The following is an 18879-nucleotide window of genomic DNA, read 5'->3' on the forward strand; positions in this document are numbered from 1 at the left end:
GACACGTTTGATATATAAGGTATAAAGCTGTTCTTCACCTTTCTCAGATTAAACCTGATTCCCTGCCATTCCCCAGGACTGTATGACCATGCACCAGTGTGAAAGCTGGACACTAACAGAGAAATGTAGAAATAGAACGCAAAATGTGAATCACAGTGTTGGAAATCCAGTACCTAGGCACCTAAAAAAGTTGACAGTCTACTGTAATAATAATATAGAATAATAGAGGATGCACATACACAGGAATAACTCACTAATACTGGGGGTTAGGTTCCAGTACCGTCACCTTAAAGTGAATCACAGCGTTATTTTTAACTTGACAGCATATATTTTTTTATTTTTTTTATTATCACACTGGCCGATTCCCACCAAGGCAGGGTGGCCCACCAAGGCAGGGTGGCCCACCAAGGCAGGGTGGCCCACCAAGGCAGGGTGGCCCACCAAGGCAGGGTGGTCACCAAGGCAGGGTGGCCCACCAAGGCAGGGTGGTCACCAAGGCAGGGTGGCCCACCAAGGCAGGGTGGCCCACCAAGGCAGGGTGGCCCACCAAGGCAGGGTGGACCACCAAGGCAGGGTGGCCCGAAAAAGAAAAACTTTCACCATCATTCACTCCATCACTGTCTTGCCAGAAGGGTGCTTTACAATACAGTTTTTAAACTGCAACATTAACACCCCTCCTTCAGAGTGCAGACACTGTACTTCCCATGTAGACATTTACTAAAAAAGAGAAGAAGAAAAACTAAAAAAGAGAAGACAGCATATATATAAGCCTAAAAACATGTTTACACTATCATTTATTAAGTGCACAATAGAACTAGGCCTAAAAAACAATGCAAAAGTGAAAATAATACATACAAAAAAAAATTGAAAAATTGTCAAAAACTATCTGAAGAGCAAGACAAGCGCAAAACATAATAAATATGAAAATAATTAAAAAGCGCCATATAAACAAAGCACTCAAAAGCGAGTGCTGAATTACTGGGGTTATGCCTGTACTGTTCTACCAGTGTAACTTGGGATAAGAAAAATTAGTTACATCAGTTTGGTTTTATTGGTAAGATTATCAACTCAATTTCCCAAATTATTTCTTCAAAGATATAACACTCTTGTGTCCCCCCGAGCAGATACAACAATAATAATTATTGACAGAGAACATTTACAGACTTCTATAACTCAGTTATATTACATTTTATCAAGATTATTAGTCGTCTTTCCCTAAACCAGTGAGTTTGCAGGCTACAATGTCTTCATGTATTTTTTTTAATGCACTGACCATCTCCCACTGAGGCAGGGTGATCTACATAGAAAAATTAAATTTTCTTTTTACAGTTAGTAACACAGTGGACCCCCGCATAACGATTACCTCCGAATGCGACCAATTATGTAAGTATATTTATGTAAGTGCGTTTGTATGTGTATGTTTGGGGGTCTGAAATGGACTAATCTACTTCACAATATTTCTTATGGGAACAAATTCGACCAGTACTGGCACCTGAACATACTTCTGGAGTGAAAAAATATCGTTAACCGGGGGTCCACTGTATATACAGGTGTTACTAGCCCCTTGCTCCCAGCATTTAGTGTTTATACAGGAGGTGTTACTAGCACCTGCTCCTGGTATTTTAGTCACCTCTTACAACACTCATGACTTATGGAGGAAGAATTCTTCTCTACTTTCCCATGGAGATTCATGTATATATCAAAGTCTCTAATCAGAATTTCACGAGATGCAATTCATTAGGACAATATAAATAGATTAATGCATTATACATGTTCCTTACAAAATTCCCTCTATTGTATCCTAATACAATTATTATTATAATCATAGCTAGGGGTCATACAATGATGTTTATCCTAATGCAAATATAAATTCAGTCTGATTAAAAAGAAAAATATTCATAATTCCGACAATGCAGTACTTATGAAAATTTTTAATAACTATGACTCACGAAATCGTAATGACACGATTGCAAACAAACCATACCATGGCTTTGAGGGGACTTGAGCTAGAGTTCGCTACGGCCACACTAGCTGGAGATTCGTCTGTAAAAACTTGCATTTGTGGTCACAGTGGTGCCTATGCTAACCTTCCTATGGTGTAGAAATATACCTAGTTGGACGAATCTTATTGTGGCTAGCTGGTCTAGTGGCTAACGTGACGGTCTGGAGTTTTGAGACTCTCTGACCGCGGGTTCTATCCCCGCCCGTGGTATGGTTTTAACCCTTTGACTGTTTCAGGCCCCTCTCTGAAACTGTCATTCTATGTCGCTCAATTTTTGAAAAAAAAAAAAATTATTTTTTCTTATGAAATGATAGAGAATCTTTTCCCGATGGTAATGACACCAAAAGTTCGAAATTTGGTCGAAAACTCGTGGAATTATGCTCCCGCGAAGTTAGCGGTCTCGGCGACATATGCGTATCGGCGATTTCGCCGACTTTGAGCCCAATTTTCAGCCAATTCCATTATTCCAGTTGACCAAACTCATAGCTATTTCTTTAGAACTCTATTTTATCTATCAGCTGAGTACAAGAAACCTCCCATTTACTAATTTGGACTACCCAATATGGTGGTCAGAAATTGGCAATTTGGCCAATTTCACGCAAAATAAAAAAGATGCCAATTTCAAAATAGGGTCCAGAATAAACAAAGTAGACATTCGTGGCACTAAAATAACATATGCTCTGTTCATTAGTCACATCTCTAGGCCCCTCTTATATTATTATTGCTTTCTATTTTGATTTTTTATTCATACAAAAAAATACAAAATTTACTGTTATGCAGACGACTGCATTATTGTAAAAATGGTATAAATAATATCAGTGCACTAGTGAAAGAATATTAGACTCCCCAGTTGACGTGTATTGGACGTGTGGTGTGATTTATGTACTCTTGAACATTGGTAAAAATCGAACATTTCCGCTACTTTGAGCTCAGTTTCAAGGTCGTTTTCATCGTAAAAGTAATGAAAATCATCTCTATTTCTGTAATATGTTTTCCATTTTATCACCTAAGACCATGAAAACGCGAATACAACGATAAATACTATACGAAAATACACCTCAAAGTCGGCGTTTTATTCCAAAAAAACGATCAGTTTTTTTTTTTCTCATTACGCAATGTGTGCTGCAGGATTTTTTTTATGTGGTGCACACTGACCACACAGACCCATTCTCTCACATGTGGGCCTACCAGCTTTCTCCCGCTTGATTTGAAGCCGCTAGAATTATTGAGTATATATACGTCAGAAACATTGGCTCGTAAGACGTATTTATACGTCGAAAACAGTCAAAGGGTTAATAACTAGCAACAGCAGTCATGTAGAACAAATAATTTTTTTTACTTAAAGGGAGAGATTTATATCAGTATAATAATGTAGCAGTACATTCAATAAACAATTATGATATACAGTGGAACCTCAAATATCGAACTTTCTTTGTTCCAGAAGGCTGTTCGAGTGCCGTTACTGAACGAATTTATTCCCATCAGGAATAATGTAAATTAGATTAGTTCATGTTAGACCCTCAAAAATCCGCTTATAAAAGCACTTACAAAAATACACTTACATAACTGGTTGAGTTGGGAGCAGTTCGATATTTGAGGTTCCACTGTATGTATATAATTCAGGGTACTCCAAGGGTAGTGGGTTAGAATCCTTCTTCCACAAGTCATGAGTGTCATATGAGGCAACTAAAATGCCAGGAGCTGTAACACCTACTCTTGTATAAATTACAAAATGTAAAGAGAAAAACTTTATATTTCTTGTTTTTCAGGTCACCTGCCATGGTGGGAGACTACCAGTGTGTTGAAAAAAAACCATGTTACAATTAGGTGGAGTAGACAAGTGGTTTTAAAAAAGACATGCACTGTAAAAAAAAATATTCTTTTACAAAATTTCACTTTCACGATGCTTTATTAAACCCCTGAAGGTAAAACATCTTCGTTACATTATTTTTTTAACCACATTGGCACTTACCCACCAAGGTCGGCGGAGCCAAAAAATCAGAAATACATTCACTGAATCACTGTTTTACCAGAAGTGTTCTGACATGACAGTTTAGACGACCATCTGAACTGTAACATCCACCATCCTTCCAGAGTGCCAGCACCGTACATCTCACCTCCAGGACTCAAGTCCGACTAACCGGTTTCCCTGAATCCCTTCATAAATGTGACCTTGCTTGCACTCCAACACCACCACCAGTCACAAAAACCACTTGTCTCCACTCCAATCTAACACACTCACACGAGCCTGCAGTATGTTAAAGCCCCAAGCGCTTAAAGCCTTGTTTACCCCATCCATCCAAAACTTGTGCTGCTACAATTATCACTTATGAAAGCTCTCCATATGAAACTAGTTTTAGCTTGGTATTACTTCACATAACAGTCTTACCGACATTGTCAATAATTTTATCCTTGTGATCCATCAACTGCGGAGTTGTCTCGTAGCTACAAATGGTAATACCATGCCTATGCGCTTTGCTATACTCTCCTCTTAAGCCTATGTAGGAAATTTTTGTGGTTTCCTCACCAAAGTTGCTGGGGAAGTGGAGGCTCAGGTGAGTGAGAGAAGAAAATGTCACCACTCTGAAAAAATAAGAAACATGAAAAAATAGGAAATACTGAAGAAGAAGCACTCTGAAAAAATAAGAAACAGTGAATAATAAATGCAATGAAAAATATGAAACAATGAATGAGAATCACTTAAAAATAAGAATCACTCTGAAAAATAAGAAACTCTCTGAAAAATAAGAAACTCTCTGAAAAATAAGAAACACTGAAAAATAAGAAACACTGAAAAATAAGAAACACTGAAAAATAAGAAACACTGAAAAATAAGAAACACTGAAAAATAAGAAACACTGAAAAATAAGAAACACTGAAAAATAAGAAACACTGAAAAATAAGAAACACTGAAAAATAAGAAACACTGAAAAATAAGAAACACTGAAAAATAAGAAACACTGAAAAATAAGAAACACTGAAAAATAAGAAACACTGAAAAATAAGAAACACTGAAAAATAAGAAACACTGAAAAATAAGAAACACTGAAAAATAAGAAACACTGAAAAATAAGAAACACTGAAAAATAAGAAACACTGAAAAATAAGAAACACTGAAAAATAAGAAACACTGAAAAATAAAAAACACACTGAAAAATAATTAACACTGAAAAATAGTACCTCCCTGGATAGTTGTTGTCTACCAACCTACTACCTATGTTTTACACTTGTATAACAAGAGGATAGTACCTCCTTGGATGGCTGCTATCTAGAATCGAATTTCAGGAAAAATAATGCATTCTGCTCATCAACAGACATGTCACAGATGTACCTGGCCTCTGCAGCAGGTGGACTCCAGGAACACATGTCAGCTGTTGTAATCTCAGTCAGATTGTAACACTTAATTCCACACAAAAGTCTGAATGATGGTGAATGTATTTTTTTGGCCGTTGAGGTAAAAAAAAATACGCTTTGCAAACCACGTTGGCTGCACGAGGCAAATGTATAGTGCACATGTGGATTTGTGATGCTAGTGCGCTTTCTGGCAAGAGAAACTGAATAACAGTGAATTTGTTGCCTTTATTTGGGTGGGGGATTGACCCTACCTAAGTAGATGACCAGCGTATTAAAAAGTAATTTTTGGAAGTGGATGAAGTATATCTTTAAGTTGACATGTAGTGGAAAAAAAAGGTATGAGTAAAGAATAAAAAGGCCCAATACTGTGACTGGAACAATACACAAATAACCTACACACAGGAGGAAGACACTTATGATGGTGTTCTGGTCTGACTTGGACCATTAACTAGTAACACAGAAGCACAAAGGGAAGGAAGGCAGAATACGTATGAGAGTAACTAAAGGAGAAGGGTTGAAATGCCATAATAAAAGGTATCCTTTCCACCAAATGTGGAATTACCAACTGTTACGACTTTGATGTCGTAACTTAAATAAAATGTTCCTGGCTCCTAAAGGCTGCTCATATTGCTGTCTAGGGGTTATAAAATTACTCTGAAAAACACAGCAAACCTTAGGTCAGCATGTACTCATATATATAAATATTTTTCTGTAGCATACTGCAAAACGCCAACAGAAATGAGACACACCTCACACTGGCAAATCTTCACAGAGGAAGACACTCCTGTACGGTAAGTCCTCAACTTTCAAATGCACTGAGAATATTCTGTATTGTGTATATCATTATCATATCATTATTGTGTATAATGTCATTATCATACACAATACAGAAGCTCCCTAACACGTTCGTAAGTTGAAGACTTCCTATACTATGATTTTTTTTTTTAAAAAGTCGAGGACTTCCTATACTTCCCACCGCCCTGCCAGTATATACATACTTGGTTGTATACTCTAGCGTTCCTGAAGGGTCGGGCTGTAACTCAAACTCTTGATCAGCCGTGGTTGTCGCATCATCAAATGTCATGTGATCTCGGTTCTTGAATCTGGAAAATACAAGTACTATGTACAAAAGTCAAGTAATAATGTTGGTAGAATTACCGAATTACTTTACATACAAAAAGCAAGTACAAAATACAAGTACAAAATACAAGTACAGTGGAACCTCAAAAATCGAACGTGTCACATATCGAACGTTTCAAAAATAGGACCATTTTTTCGGACAAACTGTGTCCCTATTATCGAACGCGCCCCTATTTTCGGACCTCTGGGTACGGGACCTGTCTGCCGCCCGCTCTGTCCGCGTCCCCGCGCAGGTGCCGTGAGCAGTCTAGATTTGTTTATGCTTGGGTGAACACTAACCTGCGCTCTCATTCATGCATTTTACGATTATTTTGTTGTGTTTTGTGCTTGTGGGACTGTGAAATAAGCTGCCATGGGCCCAAAGAAACTTGCTAGTGGTACCCCTGTGGTAAAGAAAGTGAGAAACACCATAGATGTGAAGAAGGAAATAATACAGAAGTATGAGAGTGGTGTGAGACTTGTTGAGCTTGCCAGGATGTATGGGAAAAACAAGTCGACCATCGATTCTGTCCTGTCAAAAAAAGAACAAATCAAGGAAGATGATGTTGCGAAAGGTGTTAATATAGGGAGTGGATGAGGTGCTTTCTTCAAAGATTAAGGAGATTGTGTCAAGTGGAATGATGTCCAAATGTTTGTGCAGAAGTACCACCCTGAGCAAGCTGAAACAAGCCATCTTTGCAACAAGTTCAGTGACAGAACCATGTCCCATTTTAGGGAAATGTTAAAGAGGCGCCAGAAACAGAGGACTGTGGACAGTTATTTTGTGAGACAGGGGTCCAGTGACTCTCAAGCTGGTCCTAGTGGCATTAAAAGACAGAGAAGGGAAGTAACCCCAGAGAGGGCTTTACCTGAAGTCCTCATGGAGGGGGATTCCCCTTCCAAACACTAACCCCAACACCCTCTCTCCTCCTCCCTATCTTCCAGATGCCATCACCAATCTTCAATAAAGGTAAGTAAAAATGTTATTTTATATGTATTACTATACATAATTAAAAACTATAATATTTGTTGTATGTAAAACTGTAATTAATCTCTATAAAATGTATTTTCTGTGTGAATATTTTTGGGTTTCTGGAACGGATTAATTGTATTTCCATTATTTCTTATGGGAAATATTGCTTCGAATTTCAGACTTTTCGAATTTAGAACTAACTCCTGGAACGGATTAAGTTCGATTTTTGAGGGTCTACTGTACAAAACATAAGTACAAAATACAAGTACAAAATACAATTCTACTTTACAACTCTGTATGCATGTGAATTCCTCCACATAACTGTACTCTTACAGGTAGTAGGTTGGTAGACAGCAACCACCCAGGGAGGTACTACCGTCCTGCCAAGTGAGTGTAAAACGAAAGCCTGTAATTGTTTTACATGATGGTAGGATTGCTGGTGTCCTTTTTTCTGTCTCATGAACATGCAAGATTTCAGGTACGTCTTGCTACTTCTACTTACACTTAGGTCACACTACACATACATGTACAAGCACATATATACACACCCCTCTGGGTTTTCTTCTATTTTCTTTCTAGTTCTTATTCTTGTTTATTTCCTCTTATCTCCATGGGGAAGTGGAACAGAATTCTTCCTCCGTAAGCTATGTGTGTTGTAAGAGGCGACTAAAATGCCAGGAGCAAGGGGCTAGTAACCTCTTCTCCTGTATATATTACTAAATGTAAAAGGAGAAACTTTCGTTTTTCCTTTCGGGCCACCCCGCCTCGGTGGGATACGGCCGGTGTGTTGAAAGAAAGAAAGAACTGTACTCTTTTTTTTTCAACACACCGGCTATTTCCCACCATGGCAGGGTGACCCAAAAGACAAGTACAGTAAGTCCTCGGACTTACATATTGAGAATTCCTGTATCGAGTATAATATCATTATTATATCATTATTGTGTATAATATCATTAATATGTCATTATTATACACAATTCAGGAGGTCCTCGATGTGTTCCTAAGTTGAGGATTCACTGTAGTAATTTGTACAGGAGAAAACATTAGTAGCTCCTTTCTCCCAGCATGGGTCAACTAAACATTCTCCTATGAACATCAAAACTGAAATACAGTAGACTGAAAGACAATAGACTGAAATACAGAAGACAATAGACATGCTACAGGCCTCTTCCAGCTGTACTAAACTCAAAATGATCATCATCACTTAATTTTGCAATTACAGCAAGACAGTGATGGGGTGAGTGATGATGACAGTGTTTCTTCTTTTTCGGAACTCCGTACCTCGATGGGAAATGGCCGATGTGTTAAAAAAAAAAAAAAGATTCTTCAATGAGACAACTAAAATACCATGAGTAAGGGGCTAGTAACTCCTTTTCCTGACTACATTACTAACCATATCAAGCTAAGTGTTGTAATGATACATTTGACGTATGTACAACATTTGGGTATCTTTAGTGAGGTAATGTTTCACCACACAGTGGCTTTATCAGTCCTATACAAAGGAGAGTGGTGAAGATTAGACTCCAGGCTGAGGGGCTGATTACCTCAAACTCCTGATCTTCACCATTCTACTTTGTACTGGACTGATGAAGCTACTGTGTGGAGAAACGTTTGCAGAGTAAATATACCCAAGTGTTGCACGTGTGTGTAATTTATCAACTTGTCGGTTCCTTGAACCATTTATCTACAAGTGTTGTAATGAACAATTGTCAATAAATAAAAAGAAAAATGGCCAGGGACTCCAACTATGGTCCAAACAAGTGGTCGACCCGACACTAACAACTCACGTGGTACAGTGCTTGCCACATAAATGGACCATGGGTTGAAGCCCCTTGCATTTTTGTTTATTCATGTATGAAGAAATATAAAAAGCTTACAGTCTCATCTTGCTTGGATGGTAGCCATTCTCACCACCAACTACGATAATTCCTTTCAATTTAACGTTATCGGTGAATCTGAAAATAAAACAATATTTTGAACAGTGAGCTAATTAAAACAATCAGGGAACAATTACAAGTGCTCCTTGACTTACTGTATTCCAATTCTCGTAAATGCAACTGAAAGAAGTGCATGAAAAATGAATAACACATGGAAAGGCCTATATAGTACATGCTATTCAACTGTAGATGCCCTTTTTCAATTACATTTATAAAAAATTACACTACATAGAATATCTTCATGAGAAAGAGAGAAAACTTACCATACAATACTGATAAATACAGTGGACCCTCGACTAACGCTATTAATCCGTTCCTGAGAGCTCATCGTTAGTCAAAATAATCGTTAAGTTAATTTTCCCCATAAGAAATAATGGAAATCAAATTAATCCGTGCAAGACACCCAAAAGTATTGAAAAAAAAAAATTTTAACACATGAAATATTAATTTCAATACACACAAACTGAAGAAGACATGCACAGTTACATGACACTTACCTTTATTGAAGATCTGGTGATGATTGATGGGATGGGAAGAGGGGAGTGTGTTGATGGCCTTAGTGTTTAGAAGGGGAATCCCCTTCCATTAGGACTTGAGGTGGCAAGTCATTTTTCGGGGTTACTTCCCTTCTTTTAATGCCACTAGGACCAGCTTGAGAGTCACTGGCCCTCTGTCGCACAACATATCTGCCCATAGAGGCCTGTACTTCCCATTCCTTTATGACATTCCTAATGTGTTTCACAACATTGTCAGTGTCACCATTAAACACTTGTTCAGGTTTCAGTCCTTCACTGTCTATGTACTCCTTGAATTCCTGCACATATTTTTCAGGAAGGCGGGATAGGGGTCGGCCTAGGAAAGGTTGGAGGGAGGGGGTAAAGGAGGTTTTGTGTGCAAGGGACTTGGACTTCCAGCAGGCGTGCGTGAGCGTGTTTGATAGGAGTGAATGGAGATGAATGGTTTTTAATACTTGACGTGCTGTTGGAGTGTGAGCAAAGTAACATTTATGAAGGGGTTCAGGGAAACCAGCAGGCTGGACTTGAGTCCTGGAGATGGGAAGTACAGTGCCTGCACTCTGAAGGAGGGGTGTTAATGTTGCAGTTTAAAAACTGTAGTGTAAAGCACCCTTCTGGCAAGACAGTGATGGAGTGAATGATGGTGAAAGTTTTTCTTTTTTGGGCCACCCTGCCTTGGTGGGAATTAGCCAGTGTGATAATAATAAAAATATTTTTCAGCTGCTTTTTGGTCCAAACTGGCAGCCTCACCATGCCTTATCACACTATGTATGCCACTACGATTCTTAAATCTCTCAAACCAACCTTTGCTAGCCTTAAATTCACTCACATCACCACTAGTTGCTGGCATTTTTCTAATTAAATCGTCATGCAACTTCCTAGCCTTTTCACATATGATCGCTTGAGAGATGCTATCTCCTGCTATCTGTTTTTCGTTTATCCATACCAATAACAGTCTCTCAACATCTTCTATCACTTGCGATCTCAGTTTCGAAAACATAGTTGCACCTTTGGCAAGAACAGCTTCCTTGATTGCCGTTTTCTTGGCCACAATAGTAGAGATGGTTGATTGGGGTTTTGTGTACAGCCTGGCCAGCTCGGAGACATGCACTCCACTTTCATACTTAGCAATGATCTCTTTCTTCATATCCATAGTAATTCTCACCCTTTTTGCTGTAGGGTTGGCACTAGAAGCTTTCTTGGGGCCCATGGTGACTTATTTTGCAGGTGCAATCACTAAAAAGGCTGTGATAATATGAAATGTTCCGATTGTATGCTTGGAAGCGACTGCGGTGGCTGGCTGGCTTGTAAACACTGGCCAGAAGTGGACGCGTCTCAGACGGAAGGAATAGTGTTGGTCAAGATTTTTAGTGCTAATCGAGGCAAAATTTTTGCGATAAAATGTATCGCTAGTCAGATTTATCGTTAATCGATGCCATCGCTGGTCGAGGGTCCACTGTACATGAATAAAACATGTGTAACATTTAAATGTCTTTATTGCCAGGTCGTTTCACCTGTGCTTGAGGCTTCTATAGTGGAAAACAGAGGTGACAGTCAACTCTGTATGACTGAAGAAACATTACTACTGTTACCACTACAACTACTACAACTAGTACCACCACTACTTCTACTACAACTACTACTATTACCACTACTATTACTCCCTCTTCCCATTCTACCACTCCTGTTGCGCAGGTGAAACACCTCAGCAACAAAGATGACTAAATGTTACACACGTCTTATTCGCATCTACACAATTCTCGCCAACTCCTCGACTGGAACTTACGGAATGTTAAACAGAAGTTCCTCATCAGCGTCGCTCTCCACATACTGAAAATATTTAAAAATATGAGGGTAAAAGAATACAAATTCAAATTTTTATTTCTGGAAATGTCAAACATTTCTCTTATAATATTACAAGCAAAAGAATACAATGGAAACATAAACACATATGCAGTTTAATGTGATCCTTTATTGACAACGTTTTGCCCTCACAGTGGGCTTTTTCAAGTCACAAACAGATCTGTTTGAGACTTGAAAAAGCCCACTGTGTGGGTTAAATGTTGTCAATAAAGGATCACATTAAACTGCATATGTGTTTATGTTTCCATTGTGTCGGTATTTTACACCATTTATTTTCAAAAGAATACAAATTATTTTTTTTTTTTTTGAAAAGCAAAACATTTCCCTCAAAACATAAATATACCTGTAACGTTTTATTAAATAGTTAACAGTGATCAATTCATGACTACTGTTAACCTAACTTGAAGAGAAAATTTGACATCAAACACCAATGCTTTCAAAAACTTTGTCTAATAACTCATAAAAACTTTCAAAACTTTGTCTAATAACTCATAAAAACTTTCAAAACTTTGTCTAATAACTCATAAAAACTTTCAAAACTATTACATCTATTCGTATTAGATCTATTCGTATTAGATCTATTCACATTAGGCATAAAGTCTTTGTAAATTTTTACATTATGTAGATCTAAAGCACGAAATGTTGACATTAATTTGGATTTGTAAAAATGTTATTGAGAATATGTATATACAGTGGAACCTCAAATATCGAACTTTCTTCGGCCCAGAAGGGTGTTCGAGTGCCTTTACTGAATGAATTTATTCCCATCAGGAATAATGTAAATTAGATTAGTCCATTTCAGACCCTCAAAAATACACTTATAAAAGCACTTACAAAAATACACTTACATAATTGGTTGTGTTGGGAGCAGTTCGATTTTTGAGGTTCCACTGTACATTTTTTTTTTTTTTTTTTTTTTTTTTTAGTATCATCACACTGGCCTATTCCCACCAAGACAGGGTGGCCCGAAAAAGAAAAAACTTTCACCACTCACATGTATGAATCAATACAATCATGGTATTAATAGAACATATTTCTAATATATCACAGTCTTTAATAAAGCATATCTCTAATATCCTAAGTAATAGGTTGGTGGACAGCAATCGTATACTACCATCCTACCAAGTGACTTAAAAACAAAAGATGTAATTGTTTTACATGATGGTAGGACTGTTGGTGTCTCTTTTCTGTCTCAAAAAAATGCAAGATTTCATGTATGTCTTGCTACTTCTACTTACACTTAGGTCACACTACACATACATGTACAAGCATATATATATACACACCCCTCTGGATTTTCTTCTATTTTCTTATTAGTTCTTGTTCTTATTTCCTCTTATCTCCATGGGGAAGTGGAATGGAATTCTTCCTCAGTAAGCCATACGTGTCGTAAGAGGCGACTAAAATGTAGGGAGCAAGGGGCTAGTAACCCCTTCTCCTGTATACATTACTAAAGTCAAAAAGAGAAACTTTTGTTTTTCTTTTTTGGGCCACCCTGCCTTGGTGGGATACTGCCAGTTTGTCAAAAGAAGATCTCTAATATATCACAGTGTTTATTACAGCATATCTCTAATATATCACAGTCTTTAATAGAGCATATCTCTAATAATGAAGGACTGAGTTTCATTTATGAATGTTATAGCTGTGTCTGGTTAATACAAAGACTTTCAATGGAAATATCAAGAACCCTAATGGAAATAAATCACTCTTTCGGACTTTTCTGGGTTATCCTGGTGGGTTACAAATTTGAACAACAATAAAGACTCTTATTTCAAATACTCATTTGTACTTCATGTTGTAATTTGTTTACTGTATTTTTACCACTGAATATATCATTGCTTAGGTAATCTTAAGTTAATTTTAAGCCTGCCCATAATGCTCTGCATACAAGGGGCTTTTGGCATGTACATTCAACCACTGTAATTCTTTTGTACAACTATGTATCTATGTATCATGTCCAAATAATAATAAATAAATAATTTACACACATCACTATGTATGATAATTTGTGTAACAATATTTACATGTACCTAAGTAAACTTACAATACAACCTCTCCTCACTTAGCGACGCACTCGTTTACCGACGACTCAGATTTACGACGGGCGCTCTGACCAGTATGCATACCTAAATAATGTATATTAGAGCCGATTTCCTCTACTCTGTTTATTAAAGTATACAGTATACTACTGTATAAACTAAAAATATTATAAATGTTAAAAATATTATAAATGGGGCAAAGGTGACATTAAAACAATATCAAAGATGGTTGACACAAACTGACTACCATTATAATATTCTCCTCACTTAGCAATGAATTCATTTACCAACATGGTCTTAGAAACGGAACTCTGTCATTAAGTGAGGAGAGGCTGCATACCACTCACCGTGTCCCTAGAGAGTCGATCCTCCCACGCTTTAAATACAGTCTTTCCTGAACCCTCAACAGCTTCATTAAGACACTCAATGTTATTAGTATCGATGCGCGTGAAGAGGCTATACGCGACCCCTAATTCAGCAGGTGTATGATCGTGGCCATCACCACACGACCCGTGTCCGCTGTGATCATGTCCGTGTCCTCCTCCACAGCCAGACATGCCACTTCAATCTATAATATAACATGAAAATTAAGTATCTGTTAAGGGAATATAAAAAAATTAATGCAAGGACTCCAATGGAAATACAAGTTGCTTTGACTTTTTTGGGTTATCCTGGGTGGTTATCCCTCCCTACCCTGGGTTATCCTGGGTGGTTATCCCTCCCTACCCTGGGTTATCCTGGGTGGTTATCCCTCCCTACCCTGGGTTATCCTGGGTGGTTATCCCTCCCTACCCTGGGTTATCCTGGGTGGTTATCCCTCCCTACCCTGGGTTATCCTGGGTGGTTATCCCTCCCTACCCTGGGTTATCCTGGGTGGTTATCCCTCCCTACCCTGGGTTATCCTGGGTGGTTATCCCTCCCTACCCTGGGTTATCCTGGGTGGTTATCCATCCCTACCCTGGGTTATCCTGAGTGGTTATCCCTCCCTACCCTGGGTTATCCTGGGTGGTTATCCCTCCCTACCTTGGGTTATCCTGGGTGGTTATCCCTCCCTACCCTGGGTTATCCCGGGTGGTTATCCCTCCCTACCCTGGGTTATCCTGGGTGGTTATCCCTCCCTACCCTGGGTTATCCTGGGTGGTTATCCCTCCCTACCCTGGGTTATCCTGGGTGGTTATCCCTCCCTAACCTGGGTTATCCAGGGTGGTTATCCCTCCCTACCCTGGGTTATCCTGGGTGGTTATCCCTCCCTACCCTGGGTTATCCTGGGTGGTTATCCCTCCCTACCTTGGGTTATCCTGGGTGGTTATCCCTCCCTACCCTGGGTTATCCTGGGTGGTTATCCCTCCCTACCCTGGGTTATCCTGGGTGGTTATCCCTCCCTACCCTGGGTTATCCTGAGTGGTTATCCCTCCCTACCCTGGCTTATCCTGGGTGGTTATCCCTCCCTACCCTGGGTTATCCTGGGTGGTTATCCCTCCCTACCCTGGGTTATCCTGGGTGGTTATCCCTCCTTACCCTGGGTTATCCTGAGTGGTTATCCCTCCCTACCCTGGCTTATCCTGGGTGGTTATCCCTCCCTACCCTGGGTGGTTATCCCTCCCTACCCTGGGTTATCCTGGGTGGTTATCCATCCCTACCCTGGGTTATCCTGGGTGGTTATCCCTCCCTACCCTGGGTTATCCTGGGTGGTTATCCCTCCCTACCCCAGGTTACCTTGGGTGGTTATCCCTCCCTACCCCAGGTTACCTTGGGTGGTTATCCCTCCCTACCCCAGGTTACCTTGGGTGGTTATCCCTCCCTACCCTGGGTTATCCTGGGTGGTTATCCCTCCCTACCCTGGGTTATCCTGGGTGGTTATCCCTCCCTACCCTGGGTTATCCTGGGTGGTTATCCCTCCCTACCCTGGGTTATCCTGGGTGGTTATCCCTCCCTACCCTGGGTTACCCTGGGTGGTTATCCCTCCCTACCCTGGGTTATCCTGGGTGGTTATCCCTCCCTACCCTGGGTTATCCTGGGTGGTTATCCCTCCCTACCCTGGGTTATCCTGGGTGCTTATCCCTCCCTACCCTGGGTTATCCTGGGTGGTTAACCCTCCCTACCCTGGGTTATCCTGGGTGGTTATCCCTCCCTACCCTGGGTTATCCTGGGTGGTTATCCCTCCCTACCCTGGGTTATCCAGGGTGGTTATCCCTCCCTACCCTGGGTTATCATGGGTGGTTATCCCTCCCTACCCTGGGTTATCCAGGGTGGTTATCCCTCCCTACCCTGGGTTATCCTGGATGGTTATCCCTCCCTACCCTGGGGTATCCTGGGTGGTTATCCCTCCCTACCCTGGGTTATCCTGGGTGGTTATCCCTCCCTACCCTGGGTTATCCTGGATGGTTATCCCTCCCTACCCCAGGTTACCTTGGGTGGTTATCCCTCCCTACCCCAGGTTACCTTGGGTGGTTATCCCTCCCTACCCCAGGTTACCTTGGGTGGTTATCCCTCCCTACCCCAGGTTACCTTGGGTGGTTATCCCTCCCTACCCCAGGTTATCCTGGTAGATCAAGCAGACTGTTGCTTCTTAAATTTTCATTATGATAATTAACAAGGAGGTTAATAACCCAGGAAAACTTAATAAAGTCCCTGAGTCTCTTATTTTCAATGTCATCCTTTAATTTTCTCCCCCAGGATGCCACCCACACCAGTCACCTAACACCCAGGTACCTACTTACTGCTAGGTTAACCTCTCAGGACCTTATTCAATAATAAAATTAAAATTTACGAATATTTGAGTAAATTTGTCCAATAATTCTGCGGCCGCACAGGTGTTTTAGGCCTAATAACAATTATAAAATATAGGCCTATGGTCCAGGATGACCTAATGAAGGCACACAGGGTGACCTGCTTCCACTGAGGTACTCAGGTGACGCTGCTGAATGAACCTACTGAGGTGATTAGGTTTTAATTTTGACGTTGTTGTTGTTCTTCTTGAGAGGTTTTGAAGGCCATTAAAACTTCCACTTTATTGAACCCTGACTCACCTGTCCGGGGAAAAATGTATTTTGCTTGATCCTGGGCTGGAATTAGTGGTGAAATAATGTTTTTAATAAAGTTGGACATAGCATCAATATGTTTTCAATAAGATGAGATGGGTTATCCTTCTTTATTTAACCCAGAGAAAGCCAGACACTCAATTATATATCTTCTAAGTCAACAAAAACCGGCTTGAGTGAAGCATAGCAGGAGAGAAATGGTCTGAAATACCACTTGGACGGAAGAAAATAGAGACAAATGCAGTTTCACGTTACTTTTTGATTGATTTCGCCCATGTAAGGGACCCATGACTTGATAAGCCACATTGTACGGGTGAAATGTTGTCATTAAAGTGTCTCATTATACTGAAAGCATGTCTTTTTCCAGGCCTGGAAGGGGCTGAAGTATGACACCTTGACTATTGTCCAGAGGGCTGATAGTACAATACAGTGCATTACAACTTTATTTCAGCATAATACATTGTTTATACAGAAATGGATGATACTTAAGAGCATGTTAAAACATGTTAAAACATGTTAAAAACCTACGGTTATGCAGGGCATTTCTGGCAAGCTTGATGTGAGGGCCAGCGTTCCAGGGGTATATTCACTCCCTTTGTTCACTTCGGAATAGCTTCAATATTTAATTGCTAATGCATCTTAGGGCAATGATTATACCGATTATTTTTCTTTTGCGTACAGGCAAATTGGTTGATGTATCAAAAAAAAAAAAACCTTGGAATCGCTGGAATCTGATTAGATTAGATTTTAGATTTTGCCACCGAAGTGGCTAGTTTATTGTGCACCCCATATCCATCCTGTGGACGGTAGCGCGAGAGCATATGGATACACAAAAGGCCTAGGAACTAGGCCCCAAAGGGTTAACAGGAATACATATGGATTTATATCTACATATCTATAGTTCACTTATCTGTTACAAGCAAATTTAGGAAATTTGCTTAGTATATCTGGTATCTTATTTTCATTAATAAGATATCTTGACATGTCACATAGGTTATTATACTGTCTGTCTCTGTATTCCTCAATAAGTGGACAATTAAGCACATAGTGTTCAAGACAGTGACCATATGCCTGATCACATAATTTACATTTAGTTTGATCATCATCTGTGTGTCTCCCAAACTGCCAGAAGTACTTGTAACCAAGCCTAAGCCTGGCCACTACAACATCAGTCAGTACTTGTAACCAAGCCTAAGTCTGGCCACTACAACATCAGTCAGTACTTGTAACCAAGCCTAAGCATGGCCACTACAACATCAGTCAGTGCTTGTAACTAAGCCTAAGCCTGGCCACTACAACATCAGTCAGTACTTGTAACCAAGCCTAAGCCTGGCCACTACAACATCAGTCAGTGCTTGTAACTAAGCCTAAGCCTGGCCACTACAACATCAGTCAGTACTTGTAACCAAGCCTAAGCCTGGCCACTACAACATCAGTCAGTACTTGTAACCAAGCCTAAGCCTGGTCACTACAACATCAGTCAGTACTTGTAACCAAGCCTAAGCCTGGCCACTACAACATCAGTCAGTACTTGTAACCAAGCCTAAGCCTGGTCACTACAACATCAGTCAGTACTTGTAACCAAGCCTAAGCCTGGTCACTACAACATCAGTCAGTACTTGTAACCAAGCCTAAGCCTGGCCACTACAACATCAGTCAGTCTGTTCACATTGCAAGTTGCTCCATAAACATACTTATCTACGTTCATGTTATCATAGTGGGTTATAGATCTACTCAGGCTTCTAACTGCATTCCTATAACAATCATTTACATTATTTACTTCTCTCCTAATATTATTCCTAATGCTAGACACAGATATACCAAAGTTATATTCTACATTCTCCTTCTGGGTACTCTTCTTGGCTAACATATCAACTTTATCATGAAGGAGTAATCCAATGTGTGATGGGATCCATAGCAATTGTACATTAATTCCTTTGTCCCTAATTTTTGAGTATCTATACCTGGCTTCTCCAATGAGCATGTTGTTGGAGTCATTATATGAGTCAAGAGCCTTCCATGATGACATAGAATCA

The 18879-nt window shown here is 39.8% G+C and overlaps 1 protein-coding gene across 3 annotated transcripts; it reads right to left on the reverse strand.

Moving 5' to 3' along the window:
• Positions 1-1032: 1032 nt before the first annotated feature.
• Positions 1033-16790, reverse strand: LOC128698378 (PITH domain-containing protein GA19395). Of its 3 annotated transcripts, none has more exons than XM_070104436.1 (6): positions 16737-16790; positions 14150-14370; positions 11687-11730; positions 9326-9403; positions 6355-6459; positions 1033-4585 (listed from the first exon to the last, which is right to left on the reverse strand). In XM_070104436.1, the coding sequence occupies exons 2-6, from the start codon at positions 14357-14359 to the stop codon at positions 4375-4377; spliced, it is 648 nt and encodes a 215-aa protein (XP_069960537.1). In that variant the 5' UTR covers positions 14360-14370; positions 16737-16790; the 3' UTR covers positions 1033-4374. The 3 variants fall into 3 exon arrangements, with proteins under 3 accessions (XP_069960537.1, XP_069960536.1, XP_069960538.1); XM_070104435.1 differs by having other exon boundaries at positions 16692-16779; XM_070104437.1 differs by having other exon boundaries at positions 16669-16779.
• Positions 16791-18879: the final 2089 nt, after the last annotated feature.

The sequence above is a fragment of the Cherax quadricarinatus genome, chromosome 92, assembly GCF_038502225.1.
Source record: "Cherax quadricarinatus isolate ZL_2023a chromosome 92, ASM3850222v1, whole genome shotgun sequence".
NCBI lineage: Eukaryota > Metazoa > Arthropoda > Malacostraca > Decapoda > Parastacidae > Cherax > Cherax quadricarinatus.